Source organism: Corvus kubaryi, unplaced genomic scaffold, assembly GCF_017639235.1.
Source record: "Corvus kubaryi isolate FWS band 111438036 unplaced genomic scaffold, C.kubaryi_AGA036_p1.0 37334, whole genome shotgun sequence".
NCBI lineage: Eukaryota > Metazoa > Chordata > Aves > Passeriformes > Corvidae > Corvus > Corvus kubaryi.
The window spans coordinates 25,090,226-25,107,958 of NW_024581108.1; the positions used below are offsets into that span (position 1 = coordinate 25,090,226).

At 52.6% G+C, this 17,733-nt stretch overlaps 1 protein-coding gene across 2 annotated transcripts; it reads right to left on the reverse strand.

Moving 5' to 3' along the window:
- Window positions 1-503: 503 nt before the first annotated feature.
- On the reverse strand, window positions 504-17,726 carry GNG12 (G protein subunit gamma 12). 2 transcript variants are annotated; one of them, XM_042030965.1, is made up of 4 exons: window positions 17,639-17,726; window positions 10,889-10,946; window positions 2,474-2,590; window positions 504-1,934 (listed from the first exon to the last, which is right to left on the reverse strand). In XM_042030965.1, the coding sequence occupies exons 3-4, from the start codon at window positions 2,567-2,569 to the stop codon at window positions 1,809-1,811; spliced, it is 222 nt and encodes a 73-aa protein (XP_041886899.1). In that variant the 5' UTR covers window positions 2,570-2,590; window positions 10,889-10,946; window positions 17,639-17,726; the 3' UTR covers window positions 504-1,808. The 2 variants fall into 2 exon arrangements, with proteins under 2 accessions (XP_041886899.1, XP_041886901.1); XM_042030967.1 differs by having other exon boundaries at window positions 2,474-2,593.
- Between the last annotated feature and the right edge of the window lie 7 nt (window positions 17,727-17,733).

Here is a 17,733-nt window from a genome sequence, read left to right on the forward strand (position 1 = left end):
TTTTACAATCCCTGTTTTTTCTTGGGGGTATTGATGGCAAAAAGTGAAGTGCAAACGTCACCACTCCAGATTTCACGTGTCCCTGCATACTGTATTTAAAAAATGGTGACTTTACCAAAAACCTATGGATTAAATGCTGTCAGATTTGGGCAGTTGTGCTGGGTCACCATCCAGGATCCCACATCTGGATCAGCAGCCAGCCCCTCCCCCAGGCTTTATTTAAGGGGCAAAGAACACCCCTGCAGCCACACCAGGGAGCTGGTTTGGGGCTGGGAACAGGGATCCCAAACCAAACAAAAATTCCAATTCCTTCCCAGATTCCTGGGAAGAAAACAATCAACAGCACGAGGCTCCTTCCCTCCCCACACCCCACCCGGAGCTGGGCACCTCTGGGCACCTCTGGACTTCTCCCAGCACCTCCAGCCCTGCAGCCCCACAGTGAGTAATTAACAGAGCTCATTAACTCTAACCAGGTGTGGGACAAATAGACACAAACACAGTGAAAAGGAATTAGTGCAGAGCTACATTGTTGGTTTTTTCGACTGCCACTAGAAAAATACTCTGATTACAAAAATAATTTGCACACAAGCACAGGGTGAGCAGCAGGTTTCTCGTGCCAGGCTGACTTTGGAGCTCTGCCAAAGAGATTTGTTAAACAAAGTTGAATTTCTAAATCTATATCAAAAGTGGGTCTATGATTTCATATAGAAATGACAAATATGCAACGTAAATGACACGTGGTTCATAAATTCTGCAAATATCCTCCCAGAAATGCAGGGTTACGGCAGATCACAACTTCAGCTGCCTGCACAGAAGGACATTTGCAGCCAGCTGAAGTCAGGATTATTTTTAAACCCTTCCAAATTTGCTGTTAATATATAAAGTTTATATATCTACACACACACACACAGAAAGACTTTTTTATTCTATGTATATATAAAATATATGCTAGATGGAAAGGCCCCGCAATTAGAAATGCATAACCACAAGCTGGAGATAATTTGGCATTTTTCCCGTTTAAAAATGTATTTCTTTATAAAAATGAGTCAAGTTCTGACTCCCTGCACAGAACCCAGCTGGGATTGGGAGCGAGGGCAGCGTTCCTCCAGCTCTGCCAGGGCACTTCCAACCTCCCATTCTTTTTCCATTTCTTTGAGGGTGTGTTTTATCCTAACACAGGTTTTTAATTCGAGAAGAAAATGCAGCAGAATGCAAGCTGGAAATTCTGCTTTTTCAACTTTTGGAAAGCAGGGAAAGCATCTCTGATTCCAAACTCTGTCCTTTGAAAGCCCTGGGAAGAGAGGCCAGCAGGAGGAAGGCTGAGGCACAGCTCCCTGGAGTTCCCCAGCAGCTGCTACAATCATTTTTCAAGGTAGTTTTTGCTAGAAAATGCACTTTGAACGTGTCTGTGCACAAACAGGTGCTGCCAGCACAGGCACTAACCCCCCTCCCCCCCACCCCAAAATCCATAATTTTAAAAAATGTAAACCCAGTGATTCCATCAGGTCTCTACAACTTTGCTCCCTCAGCAAAGCTCAGGCAACTTTGGTCTTGTTGGAGTTGGCAAATGCCCCCAGGACCCCCTGTGCAGAGACCCTGGACCCCATTCCCTTGGCCAGGAAAGACAGGGATTCAGTCAGAAACCTCCTAACAGAGACAGGGATCAGCAGGAATGCCTTGGGAAGCTCAGGGAATGGTCTGTACGGGGTCAGGGAGTGGCCGTGGGGTGCAGGTACCTGGGGGAGTGGTGGTGCTTGGCCAGGCCCAGCTGGGATGGCAGGGGCTGGGCAGGAGGAGCTGCCCCTCTCCTATAACAAAATGCAGGTTTTCTTGTCCTTGAAAGGGTTCTCAGAAGCTGGAATTCCCATGAGCAACGGGTCCTTCTTGGCGTGCTCCTCACAGTACAGCATGAGGTCTGCCGAGGCTTTGGACACCTGCAGGAGATGGGAAAAGTCAGCATAAAATGGGGTTTTCCATGGAAATGGGATCAAAAGGCTGAGAGCTGTGAGGGAACCAAGTGGGATGGGAGAGTGCTGGGAGATGGAAATGTTCTCCAGGGCCCTGTCTGCTGGTTTGATCCGCAGGGAATGAAGGACAGGAGGGAGCCCGGTGCTCTTTGGGGTTGGTTGTGACACCAGGCAAAGGCTCCACCTGGCTCCTACAGAAACCTGAAAACAAACAGGAGGGGCTTCAAAACAATTCCAGAGGAATTTCTCATCTCTCCTGGAGTGACAGGACAGCGGGGAACGGCTTCCCACTGCCAGAGGGCAGGGTTGGATGGGACAGTGGGCCACAGGAAGTGGACTTATTTGGGTTTGTTGAGCTGAGATGTTGGTGTCAGGCTTTGAGGGGGGAAAGGCTGAGCTGTGGGTGCTCAAACACAAAACACACACACACACTCTGTTATCCCATCATCCGACAGCTGGGAGGGGAAAAACAAGGAAAAGGAGGGGGAAGGAGGCTGGGCTCTCACCTTTATCCTCTCTATGGAGGCTTCTATCCTGAGCTGCTGCACGGTCCTGCGGGCCTGAGCGATGTTGTTGGTCGTGGTGGCTGTTTTGCCAGACATTTTCAGTGGAGCAGGGAAGTTCTGCTTGGAAAGACAGGGGGTTATTATTCCAGAAGGCAGCACAGCACCCTGAAGTGCTTCTACACAGAGGCATCCACTACACGCTGCAAAAAGTACATTTCAAAATTATTACTGTTCTATCCAACCAGGACCAGTCAGCTAAAAATCAACTCTGGAAGTAAAGCACACTCCAGAGAAAAGCATGGAGCTGCTGTGCAGGTTTCTGAGCCTGTGGCAGAGCAGGATGGCACAGGCATGGCTGGTCCAGCAGTGATCCTAGCACAGCTTGGGCCACTTGATCGCCCCCATCTGCAGCTTTCCCTGGGATTCCAGCAGATCCCAGAGTGTGCTGGGAGGCCACAACTTCCCTGGGAGCTGGAGCAAGGAAAGAAACAAGGTCCTGAGCCCAGCAGAGTGATGGGAAGGAGTGAGCCACGGTGGAAACACAGAATATTGGGGCTGGAGAAGCTCTCTGAGCTCATCAAGTCCAATAATTTCCCCAGCACTGCCAAGGCCACCCCTGACCATGTCCCCCAGTGCCACATCCACAGGGCATTTAAACCCCTCCAGGGACAGGGACTCCACCCCTGCCCTGGGCAGCTGTGCCAGGGCTGGAAAACCTTTCTGGGGAGAAATATCCACGGCACAGGCTGATCCCAGCATCCCTGGCTGGTTCTCCACCCAGGCAGGCTTAGTCCTAAGTGTCCCAGGCCAGGTTGGACATTGGGGCTTGGAGCCACCCGGGATAGTGGGAGGTGTCCCTGCCATGGCAGAGGGTGGGATGGGAGGGGCTTTAAGGTCTCTCCCAACCAAACCAGTCTGGGATTCCAAATTATTCAGGGCTCTGGGAGTCCAAAGAGTTTAGCCCAGCCCTGCCCATGTCCCTGTCCTGGATCCCAGCCTCCAGCAGGACTCTGCTTGCTTTGCACAGCTCCAGGAGGACGAGTGCTGGAATCCCTCATGGCACTGCAGTGACTCGAGCCCAAGGCAGCTCCGTGACCTTTCCGAGCTCTGCCTGAGCAGCTCCTGCAGGATTCAGGTTTCTCTCACCCAGCCTGGGCAGCAGGGCTGTGTTCCAGCTGATGCTCGTGCCAGCCCAGCAAGCTGGGAGCACCATTATCCTGCTCCAAGTCCCTGTTTTGAGGGGACATTCTTTGGAAAAGCTTCGGGCAGGGCAATTCCCAAGCGGCAGCAAACGCCTGCCCAGGCACAGGAGGAGGGACATTCATTCCTCATCTTCAGTGTCACTGAAAACTGATTTCCTACAGGGAATATTAAAGAGCATCCTCCTGCAGATCCATGCAGGGTGATGGATGCTCCAAGCCCCAATGTCCAGCCTGGCCTTGGGCACTGCCAGGGATCCAGGGGCAGCCACAGCTGCTCTGGGAATTCTATTCCAGGGCCTGCCCACCTCCCCAGCCAGGAATTCCTTCCCAATCTCCCATCCAGCCCTGCCCTCTGGCAGTGGGAAGCCATTCCCTGTGTCCTGTCCCTCCATGCCTTGTCCCCAGTCCCTCTGCAGCTCTCCTAGAGCCCCTTCAGATTGAAAATGAGTCTTCCAAGCAGGAAACTCCGACAGGCACTGCCAGAGCTCATAAATGCAGCCGTTGGGTTCAGTAGTGCTCCAACCTGTGGGAGCTCCAAACCCCTCACTTCTGGAATAACAAGGAGCTGTTCCACATGGACACAAGAGCACAGATCCACCACAAACTGAGCCCACATTCCCAGCCCAGTCCCTGCAGTTTTCCCTCACAATATTCAAAACCTGCAGTGTGAAAAACCCAATGCAAAGCAATTTATTTTTATCAAGTCATGGATGCAGCTCTGAGAGGACACTTCAGGAGTTGCTGATTCCTGTAATTTTAGTACTTTTTTTTTTTTTTTTAAGGTTAGAAAAGTTGCAAAATTAAAAGATAAACCATTATCCCCTCATTTAACTGCGGAAAGGCCATGCTCAGCCTTCCCTCCCCCAGCCCCAACCCCCCTTTTGCCACTGGAGCTGTTTGATTCTCTGGATCCCTTCCCACCCTACATGGATGACCTCCTTAGGAAAGTTCCAGTGCTCGTTTTCCCAGCTGCTTAGCTTTGTTAATAAATGAGATGTCTGGGGGAAAAAAAACCCAACCAAAACAACCCAAACCATAAGATTTGAAAATTAAATTGCTGCATTTGCCCATCTCCAAACAAACACGAGCTTTAATAGCCCTCCTAAGATTACTGGATCTCTTCTACAGGGAGATTTACAACAACTAGGTCAGCTCCCAATAAATCTGTTTCCCGTCCCAGTTCCTGGCAACACGTCCGAGCTGCTGCAACCACGGATTGCTCACAGGGCACCCTGGACTTCACAAAACTCCCCAGATTGAAACTGGAGGTGTCAGAATTCTGCAGAACTTGGGGGTTCAGAGCCCTGGGCAGGGTTTTCTGGGGTAGGAGAATTTCCCAGGAGAATGAAGTTGCTCCCTGAAGAAACGACCACTCGGTCGGAGAGGGCACTGCTCTGATTTCTAGGAAATGATCCCTCGTGCTCAGCAGGCAGCCCGGAGCCAAAAGGGGCCCTGAGAGCCTCCCTTATCTCAGTACTTTCCCACTGGGATCGCTCGTGTCCCAGCAGTCACAGTCACAACTCCTTGTTCCCTAAATCAGTTTCCAACAAGTTTTTCCATTCACCTCCTCAGACAAAACAAGGTTGCTGATCCAATCCAGGTTGGACAGGGCTTGGAGCAACCCGGGACAGTGGGAGGTGTCCCTGCCCATGGCAGGGGTGGCACTGGATGGGCTTCAAGGTCCTTTCCAGCCCAACCCACTCCGGGATTTTCTGCTGTGACCTCACGCTGTTCCAAGCAGGAGGGGGTTCCCTGTAGGAACACGCGGTGACAACCTCGGTCCCCTGGGGGTGACAAAGCTCAGCAGGGGCTTGCAGGACCCAGGGTGGTGGTGAGAGAGATTCCCAAACCCCAGAGCAGCTGCAGGCACGGCTGCAACTCTCACTTGGGTCTGACTCAGAGCCTAAAACGAGACAAAAGGATCAGTCCCAGGACAGCCTCCCCTGGCCACCACCCCTGCCATGGGCAGGGACACCTCCCACTGCTGCTCCACCCTGGCCTTGGACACTTCCAGGGATCCAGGGGCAGCCCCAGCTGCTCTGGGCACCCTGTGCCAGGGCCTGCCCACCCTCCCAGGGAAGAATTTCTAATTTACCCGTGCAAAACTGAGGCCTGCAGAGGAGGATGCTCCCCAGCTGCACTTTGCCAGGGAAAGAGAAGAACACAGGAAACTTCCAGTGCACTTCCTGCAGCCACGCACATGCATTTTTTTCTTTCTTGAAACACCTGCAAACAGGTGGAGCTGCCCCTCTTCCACAGAAAAGCCCTATTTTTCCAGGCCTTGCCCTATTTCTTTCCTCAGGCTTTAGGTAATGAGGTTGCCATGCAGCAGATCCCCAGATCCGCCTGGGCTGGGTGCCAGACTCCAGCTCCAGCGGGATAATTAAACTCTGGACTATCTTATTTACTCTTTTAGATCCAGGACTCGTGAAGCACCTGCTGAGTGAAAGGTAATTAAATCAGCACTGCTAAAGCAGGGCTGGGAATCTGCTGGAAATCCCAGCAGCTCTGCCTGGAAAACAGCTCCCAGTTTGCTCCAGTTATACAGAGCCAGCTCCTACCGGAGCAGCAAAGCCTGGCTGGCAGCGGGACAAAGGCTCAAAGGGGAAAAAACGTGTTCTGTAATTGTTTCTTTTGAAATAAAGCAGACTTTGAGGTGAATAACTCGAAACTTAGATCGACAGAGCAGGTTGGACAAAACACAAACCAACACCAGTGACAACAGCAGCAGCTACAAGTGTAACACCCCGTCAGCCCCTGCTTTTCCAGCCCCTGCTTTTGCAGGGCTGGCAGCAGGGATCTAAAGTTACAGCTAATCTGCAAATGCCAGTTTCAAAGGCTTCTCCCTTTCCAGAGCCACTGGAGCCCTGCTGTGGAGGACACGGAGCAGAGAGGTGGAAAGGCCTCTGCACTGGGCAGGCTCCAAACTCGCCAGGGAAATGGCAGGAAAAGAAAGCCACGGGGTGTTCCCAACATTCCCTGTTCCCACTGGGAGGGAGGCCCTGCAGCAGCACCCCTGGTCTGGGTGCCCTGCACACCCTGCACTCCCATGGGATGGAGGGAGCACCCTAGGGAGTCACTGCTGCTGCTGCTGCAGGGAATCGCTGCTGGGAGCAGCTCCGGCTTGGAAATGTTTGGATGCTGCTGCCTGATAAACCAGAAACAGACACCACCATGGGAATTATCCCACTTTTCTTAAAAACACAGGAAAAGGGGGAAAAGAGGGAAGCAAGCAGCTGGACAAGTTCGGAGCTGCTCCTCCCAGCTCATTCCCAGCCCTGAGCTCGGGTTAAGGATTTCAGTGGTTCCACCACAAACGCTGCAGGTTTCCAGGTGACACCATTCCCAGTCCTGCAACTTCCCTGGTGTTTGCTGGGAGAGTTTGATGCTGGATCTGGTTTGTCACCACCACTAACACAGGCTCTGGCTGCTGCTTCACAGCCCTGCCTGCAAAACCATTTCACTCCCTCCTCCCTGGCATCCCCTCATCCCGCTGCCTTCAGCTGGGACCCTGCAAACAATTTGGGAATAACACACCAGCAAACCCCAAATCCAGCTGCCTCCTCTTAGCGACTCACATTCCCTAGAGCTCACAGGAATAAAAAGAATAACATTTTGCTTCTGCAAATGCAGGGATTTGTGGGGCTGGAAGGTGGTTGGGAGGAGAAAGAGGAAGAGGAAGAGGGGCTGCATAGAGTGGCACCAAGCTGAGGTCAGTCCTCATGGAGAGCAAGGAAGAAGGGCCACGATGACCCCTGGAGGGGTGGCACAAGCAGGAGCTGATGCCAGAGCTGCATGCCCCACTCCCAGGTGCAGAGCAGGACGTGGGGTGAGGTTTCCATGGATCCTGAGGCTGCTCTGCACGTGCTGCTTTCCCAGGAACTCTGTGGGAGCGCGAGGGCCGGCGGCTGGTCGGGACTTGAATGCTGGAGGTTGGTTTTCCTACAGGGCACCCTTGGGAGCTCGGGAGCAGGTTTGTCATGACTTGCAGAACCTGAAAATGCTCCGAGTCCAAGCCAAGAGGCCACTGCTGGCATTCAAGGTGGGGGCAGGAATAAACAACTCAGTTCCAAGGGCGCATTGGAGCACAACCAGCTACAGCAACAGATAAAACAATTCCACACAAACATCAAAAAGTCTGTGATATTCCCTGGTTTTGATTTTTTGAATTTTTAGGCCTCCAGTGGCAGAATCTGTTGGAGGAATCTCAGTGTGCCTGGCTCTATTTTCAGCCAGAGTGCTGCAGAGGATTTGGAGTCCCAGCGAGAGCTGACGTGTCCCCCCGGATCCTGCACAGCCCGGAGCACAGCAGCACCTGGCACAAGGTGGGACAGGCACGGGGTCCCTGACAGCAGCAGCAGGCGGGGGAAAGGAGCACCCAAGGGAGGCCTCTGCCCACCTGAAACCCGAATGGCCCTCGGGTGCTGCCTCTCCCTCAGCGCTGACAGTCAGGGGCTGAAGGAGGTGCCTTGCCCTGGCAGGCCCAAGGATTTTGGAAAGCACCTGGGAAGCCTGGATGCTTACTGAGAGTGGAAAAGGAGTGAAAGGGCCGGCGTGGAGGGGGAGCAGCCCTGAGCTGTCCCCAGAGCCTGCGTGTCCCCGCAGCACCTCTGGGAACGCTGCTGTTTGCATCCACACCTCCAAAGCAAACACTGCCCAGCTCCCCACGCTGCTCCTGCAGCAGCAGGGACCCACTGTCCCGGCTGTCACCCTAATTAGGGAGCACTGGAACGAGGCAGGCACGTCCCACGCTGCTCCTGCTCCAACCGGTTGTCCTGCTCGGAGAAGGAAGGAGATTCCAGCCAAACACCCCCTTCTTCCCGGCCCCATCCCGGCCTGGCAGAGCTGCTCCCCAGCCAGCTCCCTGCTCCGGACATGCAGCCAGCCTGGTTTTTCCAGCGGTGGGAGCAGCCCAAGGGAAAGCCCAGGGCGGCTGTGAGGGCTCTGCTGGCCCAGTGTGGGGCCGTGCTGACACCCAGTGGAAGCACCGGAGCTGGAATCTTTTCCTTCTGCTGCGTTGCCAAAGAGAACGGAAAATGAACCTGGGCAGCAGGAAAACACCGGGGTCCTGCCCTCAGCGAGCAAACAGAACTGAGGGGGAAATAAAACAGGGATTAGAGCTGCTTTTGGGTCGTTTCTCTTCTTATGGTGCTTTTGTCCCATCCCTGGAAGGGTCCAAGACCAGGATGGAGCGGCCTGGGATAGTGGAAGGTGTCCCTGCCCATGGCAGGGGGTGGAATGGGATGGGCTTTAAGGTCCCTCCCATCCCAACCATTCTGGAATTCCATGGTCCTTATTCCCTACACAACGAGCAGAGACACAAGTGATGAGATGCTCCAGAGATTTCCAGGAGCACCCGGAGCCACTCCTGCACCTTCCAGACTGAACACAACAGCCACAGGGCAAACTTCCCAGGAAAAATGGCAACAGGGATCATCCATGACCTCCCTGCTCCCATCACAGGCAACCAGTGGCCAGGAGAAGGATTTTTCCACACCTACCCCAAACCAAAGAGTGAAGAGCAGCTCCCTGGTTCCTGGCAGGTGAGAGGGGCTGGATTATTAAACAGGATTGGAATTTTAAACAGGTCTCAGGCAAGATTTACAGTTGTGGAACAAATACTTTATACACAAAAAAGTTTGGGTTTGGTGAAAGAAAACAAGATCCTCCCCCAAGGATGACACTGTGGAAAAGGAAAGCTGGAACATCCGGCAGCTGCAGGACTTGCAGTGGTTTTGGGGAGGATGGGGATGCTCTGGGGTGCACCATAGCTGAAGGACTGGAGGAGCTCAGGCACTTCAGATTTCAAACCCAATTTTCCAGCAGGAAAGGTCCAGCAAGGCCAAACTCTGCTCCCACCCCGCTCCTGGAGGAGGGGCAGTAACCAGGCCTGGATGAGAAATGGGAATTCTGGCCATGCAGATAGACCTGGTTTGCACAGGGTGCCTGTCAGTGCAAACAGAGAATAAAAGCCCCTTAAAGCACAGAACATCCATTTGTGCTGTTTCCTTCTTCAGAGAATTTACACCTGAGAGCACTGAGAGACTCTACAGTGGAGATCTTTTCTTGCCAATTATAAATAATGCTGCCAGTGTCTTAATTGGGGATTAAAACCCTTAATAATGTGAAATGAAAGGAAACAGACAACTCCCAAGATCTTCAATTGGACTTGGCGTTCTGGGTGTTTAATTAAGGCCGTGTTCCTTCATAACCTCCACTTCATAAGTTATTCCAGCACCATCCTGCTGATCAAACCTGGGCTGCAGCTCCCTTTGATTTTCAAAGCCAGCCTCCACTGTGGGATTCTGTCAAACCCAATGTACATTTTGGGAGAGGAGCACTGGAAAAACCTGCTTTTATTTTCCTCTGCTTTTCTTCTGACTGAACTTTTTACATCTTTAGCACGCATGAAAGCCATGAAAAGTGACTTTTAGATCAAGGTTACTTTGAAAAACATCTGAGCATTTAAAGACATCAGCCTGAAGCCACTGGAAAAGGCAACGACCTGCAGGGCAGTTTCTCCACAGAAGGTCCCTGCTCCTCCCCACGGGGCACTACCCAGCTAATTCCCACCGGGAAAGAGGGGAAAACTGCAAAGACACATTTGCAAAGAGACTTTCAGCTGGATCAAAATCAGCCTGCAAAGCAGGAGAGGGCTGTGCTGAAAGCTCCAGCCTGGCAGTCACGGGATGCAGCCTGGCCCCAGGTTATGTGACCTTCAGCAGATTCTTTCGTCTGCCAGAGATAAAGCCAAGGACGCTGGCGGGAGATGCTCTGGGAAGAGCTCAAAGAACTGGGAAGGTGGGAAGGATTTCACCACCTCCTTGGCTACAGGAATTTATCAAAGCACCTATTTTTAAGGATGGGGGGGGGGGAAATATAGAATAATTTGCATTTTTTGATGGTCAAACAAAATACAGTTAACACAGCAAAGACAGAAATGATGAAGATTTGCAGGCTGGTCCTTCCTAACCAGGGGAATAAACAAGGAAAAGCTTAAATTCTATGGGGAAAGCAGGTTTTTCTGTCCCCTAAATTCAACACAAAAGCAGCCAGGCTGTTAAAAAAATGAGGTGAAAAGCGTCAGCAATTCTGCCAAGGACTTTACATTCGTTCTGCTCCAGAATAAAACTAAATCACCAGGGTTTGGGACTTGTCGTGCTGCTTTGTATTTCGCATGAAAGGAAGGAACCAGAGTGCACTGGAAACTCACCTACATAGGCAGACTTGCTCCCTGTCCAGCTTGCCTTGATTTTATCAGTGCAATGATCCTGAAACAAGAATAAAATAAAAATTATAAGGATTTCACAGTGCAAGAAAGCCAAAGCTGAGGGGGGTTGGCACTTGTGGTTTAAGGCTAATCACCAAAACAGTATTTTGAGACTGGAAAATCCACCTCAAACTTGGAGCAGCCTGGGACAGTGGAAGGTGTCCCTGCCCATGGCAGGGGTGGCACTGGATGGGCTTTGAGGTCCATTCCAACCCAAACCATTCCAGGATTACTTTGTCCCTGGAGACTCGGAGCTGTCAGCCTCCAGTGATGTGTTCTCACAGCTGGGTTTAAATCAGTGCCTAAACAAATCTGAGAGCTCACATTCCCTATGGAGGCCTTACACACCCAGAAAAACCCTGGAATTATACCAGTCCTCTCCTGGAGCTCCTTTAGGCACTGGAAGGGGCTCTGAGCTCTCCCTGGAGCCTTCTCCTCTCCAGGTGAGCACCCCCAGCTCTCCCAGCCTGGGAGGGTGATAAAAGCCATCAGGTGATGGGAATTCTGTGAGAGCTGGAGCAGGGACTGTATTTACAAGTAAAATCATCTTTTCTTTCATTCTCCTGGCTGTGCTACTGCCGGGAGCCCTAGGGCTGCTCAATCACTGCAGGTCACACACGGGTGTGCAAACAGATGTGTCAAGTTCTGATATCTAATAATCCAACAGGGACTGGCAATTCCTGTGTTACCCTTTCCTGGAATTTCCAGTGCAGGCTCCCACCCCTGCAGACACCCCCAGTGTGGAACTGGGATTAGAGGCACCGGGCATTTCCTGAGCTGGCACAGCCAGGGCACAGATCCCTCGCTGAGCAGGGCACGGCCGGATCCGGGATTGCCGCTGACACCCTTTGGAATGAATCCAACCTCCAGTTGCTCCTCCAACTCTGGCACCGAGCCCTGGAGCTGCTCCATGCCCGGCTGAGGAGTGACCACGGGCCTGGAGAAGCCACAGCCATCCAGCTCCCTCCTTCCCAGGGAACCAGGAGGGCAAAACCCACCTAAAATTCCCAAGGGATGGTCCTGAGCAAGGCAGAGGGGTGGGCAGCATGGGCAGTATTCCCATTATAATCACATGCCCCTTCCTGTGCTGGAAATGGGATCACACTTTTAATAAGTGCTGGTCAAATCATTGTGTGGAGGAGGAAAATAAATTGTCTTAAAGACAGTCTGCCTTGCTACAGTCCTTGTCCCTGTGCCAGGCTTGCCCTGTCCACATCCAGCAAGGAAACCAAAATAAATAACTGTGACATGTAAGCTCCTCCACAGACGTGGGACTGCTGCACAAAATCGAAGTTTGAATGGAAAAGCTGCTGCTCTGCTTATCAGTGCAAGGTCCCACTCTGCTCACACCCCCTGGAAATCGCCAGGGAAAAATAAGAAACATTTTAATATTGACTTGTGCATCCCGAGGGAGATGGGAACACAGTCAAAACAAGCACGGAGCCCACGGAACGGTTTGGGTTGGGAGAGACCTTCAGGGATCAGCCGGTCCGAGCCCATCTTTAATGCGCCTGAGAAGCGATTCCGGCTCCCGGGGCCGCTTTCCACCACGCAGCCACGCTGATATTCCTGCCTAATCAAAGCTCCTATCAAACCAGGCATAAAAACCCACAAACCCAGCATTGCTGGCATAGTTTGAGGCCGGTGTAATGCACCCCCTCTAAAAGCCTCTGCTCAGAGGCCAGGCCATGCTCGGGAAGGAATAAATCAGGGAAGGGCACGTGGGATGAGGAAATTCCACAGCTGGATGAGTCCCAGTCCCTCTGGCCAAGGCTGGCAGCACCAGCCAGGTCCTCCTGCACTGCGGGAGTTCCAGTTCCAGCTGGAGCATCCCTGCTTTGCAGGAGGAATCCCTGCAAGTTTTACAGCAACATAAAGCAGATTCAGCTGGGAAAAGGATGGTCCCTCTCCCAAAACAGTGACACTTCCTGCTTATCCCAGCTCCAAGCTTAGACCAAAAACCCTGACTTTGGGAAGGGGCTTGAAGCTACAAACAGGGCTGAAAATGTCACTTGGGATCTGCTCAAAATTATTCACAGCAACCACAGAATCCCAAATGGTTTGGGTTGGGAGGGAGCTTAAAGCCCACCTCATCCCAACCCCCCTGCCATGGCAGGGACACCTCCCACTGTCCCAGGCTGCTCCAAGCCCCAGTGTCCAGCCTGGCCTTGGACACTGCCAGGGATCCAGGGACAGCCACAGCTGCTCTGGGCACCCTGTGCCAGGGCCTCACCTCCCTCACAGGGAGGAATTTATCCCTAATATCTCTTCCAAACGTGCCACATTTCTCCTTTTCTATGATAGCCACCAGTCCCTGATGTTTCCCTACTTCAGGCAGCAAGGGCACTGCTGGGTCCCAGGGGATCCCCTTGGCATTCTCTTGGAAACCGGAAAACTGACAATTTTCTCTTGTCAGCTTAAAGCACCTGGTTTTGTGCTCTGGGGGAGCTTTGGCACAAGGAAAACCCTCATTCAGCTGGGAGAATCAGACAAAATCTCCCCTGTGTGCTCCCACTGCCTCTGCACAGGGAAGGGTTCTGGAGAGCAGAGGGGCGATGGCACAGAGCAGCTGAGCTCAGCCTGGATCAGGGCAGCAGGGGAGTGCAGGCTGCTCCCTTCCCAGCAGGACAAAGATGGGCTTTTCCACCTCCAAACACTCCAGAGAGCCACGCTGGAGGATCACAGCCCACGCAGAGAGCCAGGGCTCGGAGCTGTGCTGCATGTCGGAGCGGGGGCAGGAAGGCTTGGATCACACATCCCAAACAAAGCGTGCCAAAAAGTCACCTGTCCCTGCACAGCAGGTTTGGAAAGACACGGGAGAAGGGATGGGAAGACAAAGGGGGTAAACAAAGGGGGAGCAAGGCTGCTTCCTGCCTGAGCTGAGCCGAATGTTTAAACAAGGAGCTGATCCCAGCAGCCACGTCCCGCCGTCCTCAGCTGCTGCTGCACAAATAATCCTCACATCACAGTTTTTCCCTTTCCCTCCTCCCTCTGGAACTCCATCACATGCCAAGACGTTGATACGGACACAGGAAGCTGAATATAAACACATTGCCTGTTTTACCAAATATTCAAAGGAACACAACTAAAAATACTCAGCTGCTGGTGTCCAGGAACATCCCAAAGCTGTGATCCGCCCCCAGCCACACTGCCTGGGGCTCCAGGAACCAGGGAGCTGGGATTTGGGGTACACTGAACCCCAGGCCTCAGCTTTCATAGAATCCCAACTGGTTGTTCTGCTCCTCTGCCATGGCAGGGACACCTCCCACTGTCCCAGGCTGCTCCCAGCCCCAATGGCCAGCCTGGCCTTGGGCACTGCCAGGGATCCAGGGGCAGCCCCAGCTGCTCTGGGCACCCTGTGCCAGGGCCTGCCCACCCTCCCAGGGAACAATTCCTTCCCAATCTCCCATCCAGCCCTGCCCTCTGGCACTGGGAAGCCATTCCCTGTGTCCTGTCCCTCCAGGCCTTGTCCCCAGTCCCTCTGCAGCTCTCCTGGAGCCCCTTCAGGCCCTGCCAGGGGCTCTGAGCTCTCCCTGGAGCCTTCCCTTCTCCAGGCTGAACAATCCCAGCTCTCCCAGCTTTTTCTCCCAGCAGAGCTGCTCCATCCCTCAGATCATCCTGGTGCTTCCTCTGGATTCCCTCCAACAGCTCCAGGTCCTTCCTCTCCTGGGGGCCCCAGAGCTGGAGGCAGCTCTGCAGGAGAGTGTCACCAGAAGATCCAGGAGTGGATCCTCTCCTCCCCAGGGACACCTGGCTGGAAGGGCTTCAGCAGCTCCACAGTAATGAGTGCTACATCCCATGGGAATGCCGGATCCCCTGGAGCCACATGTCTCTCCAGGGGAGGGATGTACCCCCACATGCTCCCACCTCCCCTGGGCATCCCACTGCTCCCCCCACCTTCCTGCTTCTACCCGCCTCCCTAAAATCCCATGGAGAATCCCACCACAACCCAGTCACCCTGAGGACTTCTGTCACAGCCTCTGCTCTTTCTCATCAGTCCTTGCAAAATACGGAATGAAAACTTTTTACTCGTGCCATCAGTGTTTTATCACCCTTCCGAATTCCGCCTCGGGTTATTCCTGAGAGCAGAAATGGTGTGGGCCCAAGAGCTCCCAACACTGAGTGCAGGATGAACATGAGGTTCGGAAAAACGAGCCCCAGTTGTGAAATATTGCAAAATTCACCAAATAACTGCACAATTCCAGCAGTGCAGGAATCCCACGAGTCACCAAACATCTGCAGCTCCCATTTCCCAAGAAACAGTGAGTCCACGATGCCTTTCAAGATCTGGGTGACTTCCATCCCAATTAATGGAGTTTCACTCCAATTCCTGCCAGTGCACAGGGGTATTTCTGTGCCAGGACACAGGACCCAGCAACCCTCCCCCATTCCCATGGTTTGTGTAAGCACAGATGAAGCTGCAGCAACTCAACCCTCCCTGGAATACGGCTCCGTGGCTCGGCCAAGGCTGCCGTGGTGTTTCCCTCGATAACTATAAACCTTTGGAAATGATTCCCTCCGCCCCCTGCAGTGATCTCTGCTCTGGCAAAGGGGACAAAGGGAAAGGGCAGAGGGTGAGGATTTATGGGGCTGCACCATGGATTTCTGGAGCAATATGGACTTGCTTTCACAACAGAGCCTAATCAGAGAGGGGTACACTGGGATTTGGGAAGCTGTGTCCAGGGAAGGAGCACATTCCCACCCTGCAGAGCTGTGGTGTTCAGCATCTTCCACTCAGAATTTCAGCAATGTTTGCAGGGATGGCGGAGCCACAGAAAAGGGAGGGAGAGGGACTTTTTAAGCAGGCAGATGGAGACAGGACACAGAGAATGGCTTCCCACTGCCAGAGGGGAGGGATAGATTGGATATTAGGGAGGGTGGGCAGGCCCTGGCACAGGGTGCCCAGAGCAGCTGGGGCTGCCCCTGGATCCCTGGCAGTGCCCAAGGCCAGGCTGGACATTGGGGCTGGGAGCAGCCTGGGACAGTGGGAGGTGTCCCTGCCATGGCAGAGGTGGCACTGGAGGGGCTTTGAGGTTCCTTCCCACCCAAACCATTTGGGATTCCCTAATTTTACTGTGTCATCCCAGGCCCCACTACAGAGAACTTGACATGAATCTGGCTCAAATATTCTGAGTCTTTTTAGCAACAGAACCTAAAAACTTAAGAACTGTCAGTGCTTAAAAAGTTATCATATTGTCAAAGAAACATCATATTTGAAATAAAAGAAATATCTGAAACCTACAGCACAACTCCATAATTTGATTTAACACCAGCAAGAGATGAGAGATCAGTTGTTCTGCTGCCTGGGAAACTCCTCCAGGGATAACAGGAGAGCTTCATTTTCCAAGGAAAAATCCTTCATCAGCTGGGTGATTATGGAATGAGCTCACCCTCAGCATCAGACCCCATGTATTGTTCCTCTCTGGAGTTTATTGCTCCTTGATTAGAGATATCCCAAATGCTGCAGTGCATCCCACGCCGGGATGAAATACGGGATCGAGGAGTCATTAACTCCATACTAATCCCTCAATCTCATTTAGTGGCACTGAGCAGCACAAAATCCTGCCACTGCCCATTACTCGCCCTTTACTCCCAGAACTGTATTTCTAAACCAATTTACAGCCCAGAAAAACCCACACAAGTAACATGTCCCTGATCCTGTGGGTTCTAGGCCAATAAAAACACCAGATAATCGCCTGGAAAATTGCTGGGAATTCCATTTGATGTGCCAGACGAATCAAATCATAAAATCACGGAATATCTTGAGCTGGAAGGGACCCACAAGGATCATTTAGTCCAGCTCCTGGCCCTGCACAGCACAATCCCAAAACAATCCCCAAGCTTGGAATAGAGAATTGCAATTTAAAAGTTAGTAAAAGAACTCAAAAATTCAAGGAGTTGGGCTCGATGATCCACGTGGGTCCCTTCCAACTCAGGATGTTCTGTAATTCCATGATTCTAAGCAAATTATTACTGCAACAGGGTGTGTAATCTCAGTATCAACACGAAACCTCCTGGAATAATGACGCTTCCCACTAATTAACCTCCTTCCCACATTCATCCCACAACTCCCCGCACGTGGGAAGCTTCCTCCGTCAAGCAGAGCTCCGCGATTCCAAGGAAAACCCATGGCCTGATGGCTGGGAATACTAAAATCGGTAAAATTTAAAGGATTTAGCTGAAAGCTGGGGCTGCCTCCGTGTAGTTGGAGCCGCCAGCTCTGGGTATCCATCGGTGCCACGGGGAAGGTCTGGAGGGAAGGAGGTGGGAAGGAGAAGGAAAGGAAGAAAAAACTGCCTGTTTTAGAATGATTTTTACCTAATGAAGAAGATTATTTTTTACATAATTAAGTAGATTTCGCCTCACTCCCTTGCCACACGCCACTTGTTGAACCACATCACAGCTGCGCGCTGCCTCCCGCCGGGAATCCTCCTCAGGACAACAACAACAAAAAAAAAAAAATCGGGGGGAAAAAAAAGCCACCCATAAAAAAAAAAACTCCAAACCAACTCCAAAACCACCCAAGCACCACACGGGCCCGGCCCGCCCCGCCAGGCCCGGCAACTAAAACGAGCCGGGCTGCCGCTTTCCCGCTGCCTCCGCCGTGCCGGGAGGGCTATCCCGGGAGCCGGAGCTTGGTATTCCAGGCTGGAACCCCCCCCTGTCCCGGGATCCCGGGATCCCGGTACTCACCGAGCGCCGCTCCCGGTGTCTCCACGGGCGACCGGAGCGGGAGCTGAGGCCACGCCCACCGAGCCAAGCCCCGCCCACTCCCCCTTGGCCCCGCC

What these genes read in the sequence shown, in the direction of transcription:
- GNG12 (XM_042030965.1), bottom strand. Translation starts at nt 2,569, where the DNA reads ATGTCTGGCAAAACAGCCACCACGACCAACAACATCGCTCAGGCCCGC. An exon ending in CCTCCATAGAGAGGATAAAG is followed by an intron (nt 1,935 to 2,473) that starts GTGAGAGCCCAG and finishes CATCTCCTGCAG; the next exon opens with GTGTCCAAAGCCTCGGCAGA.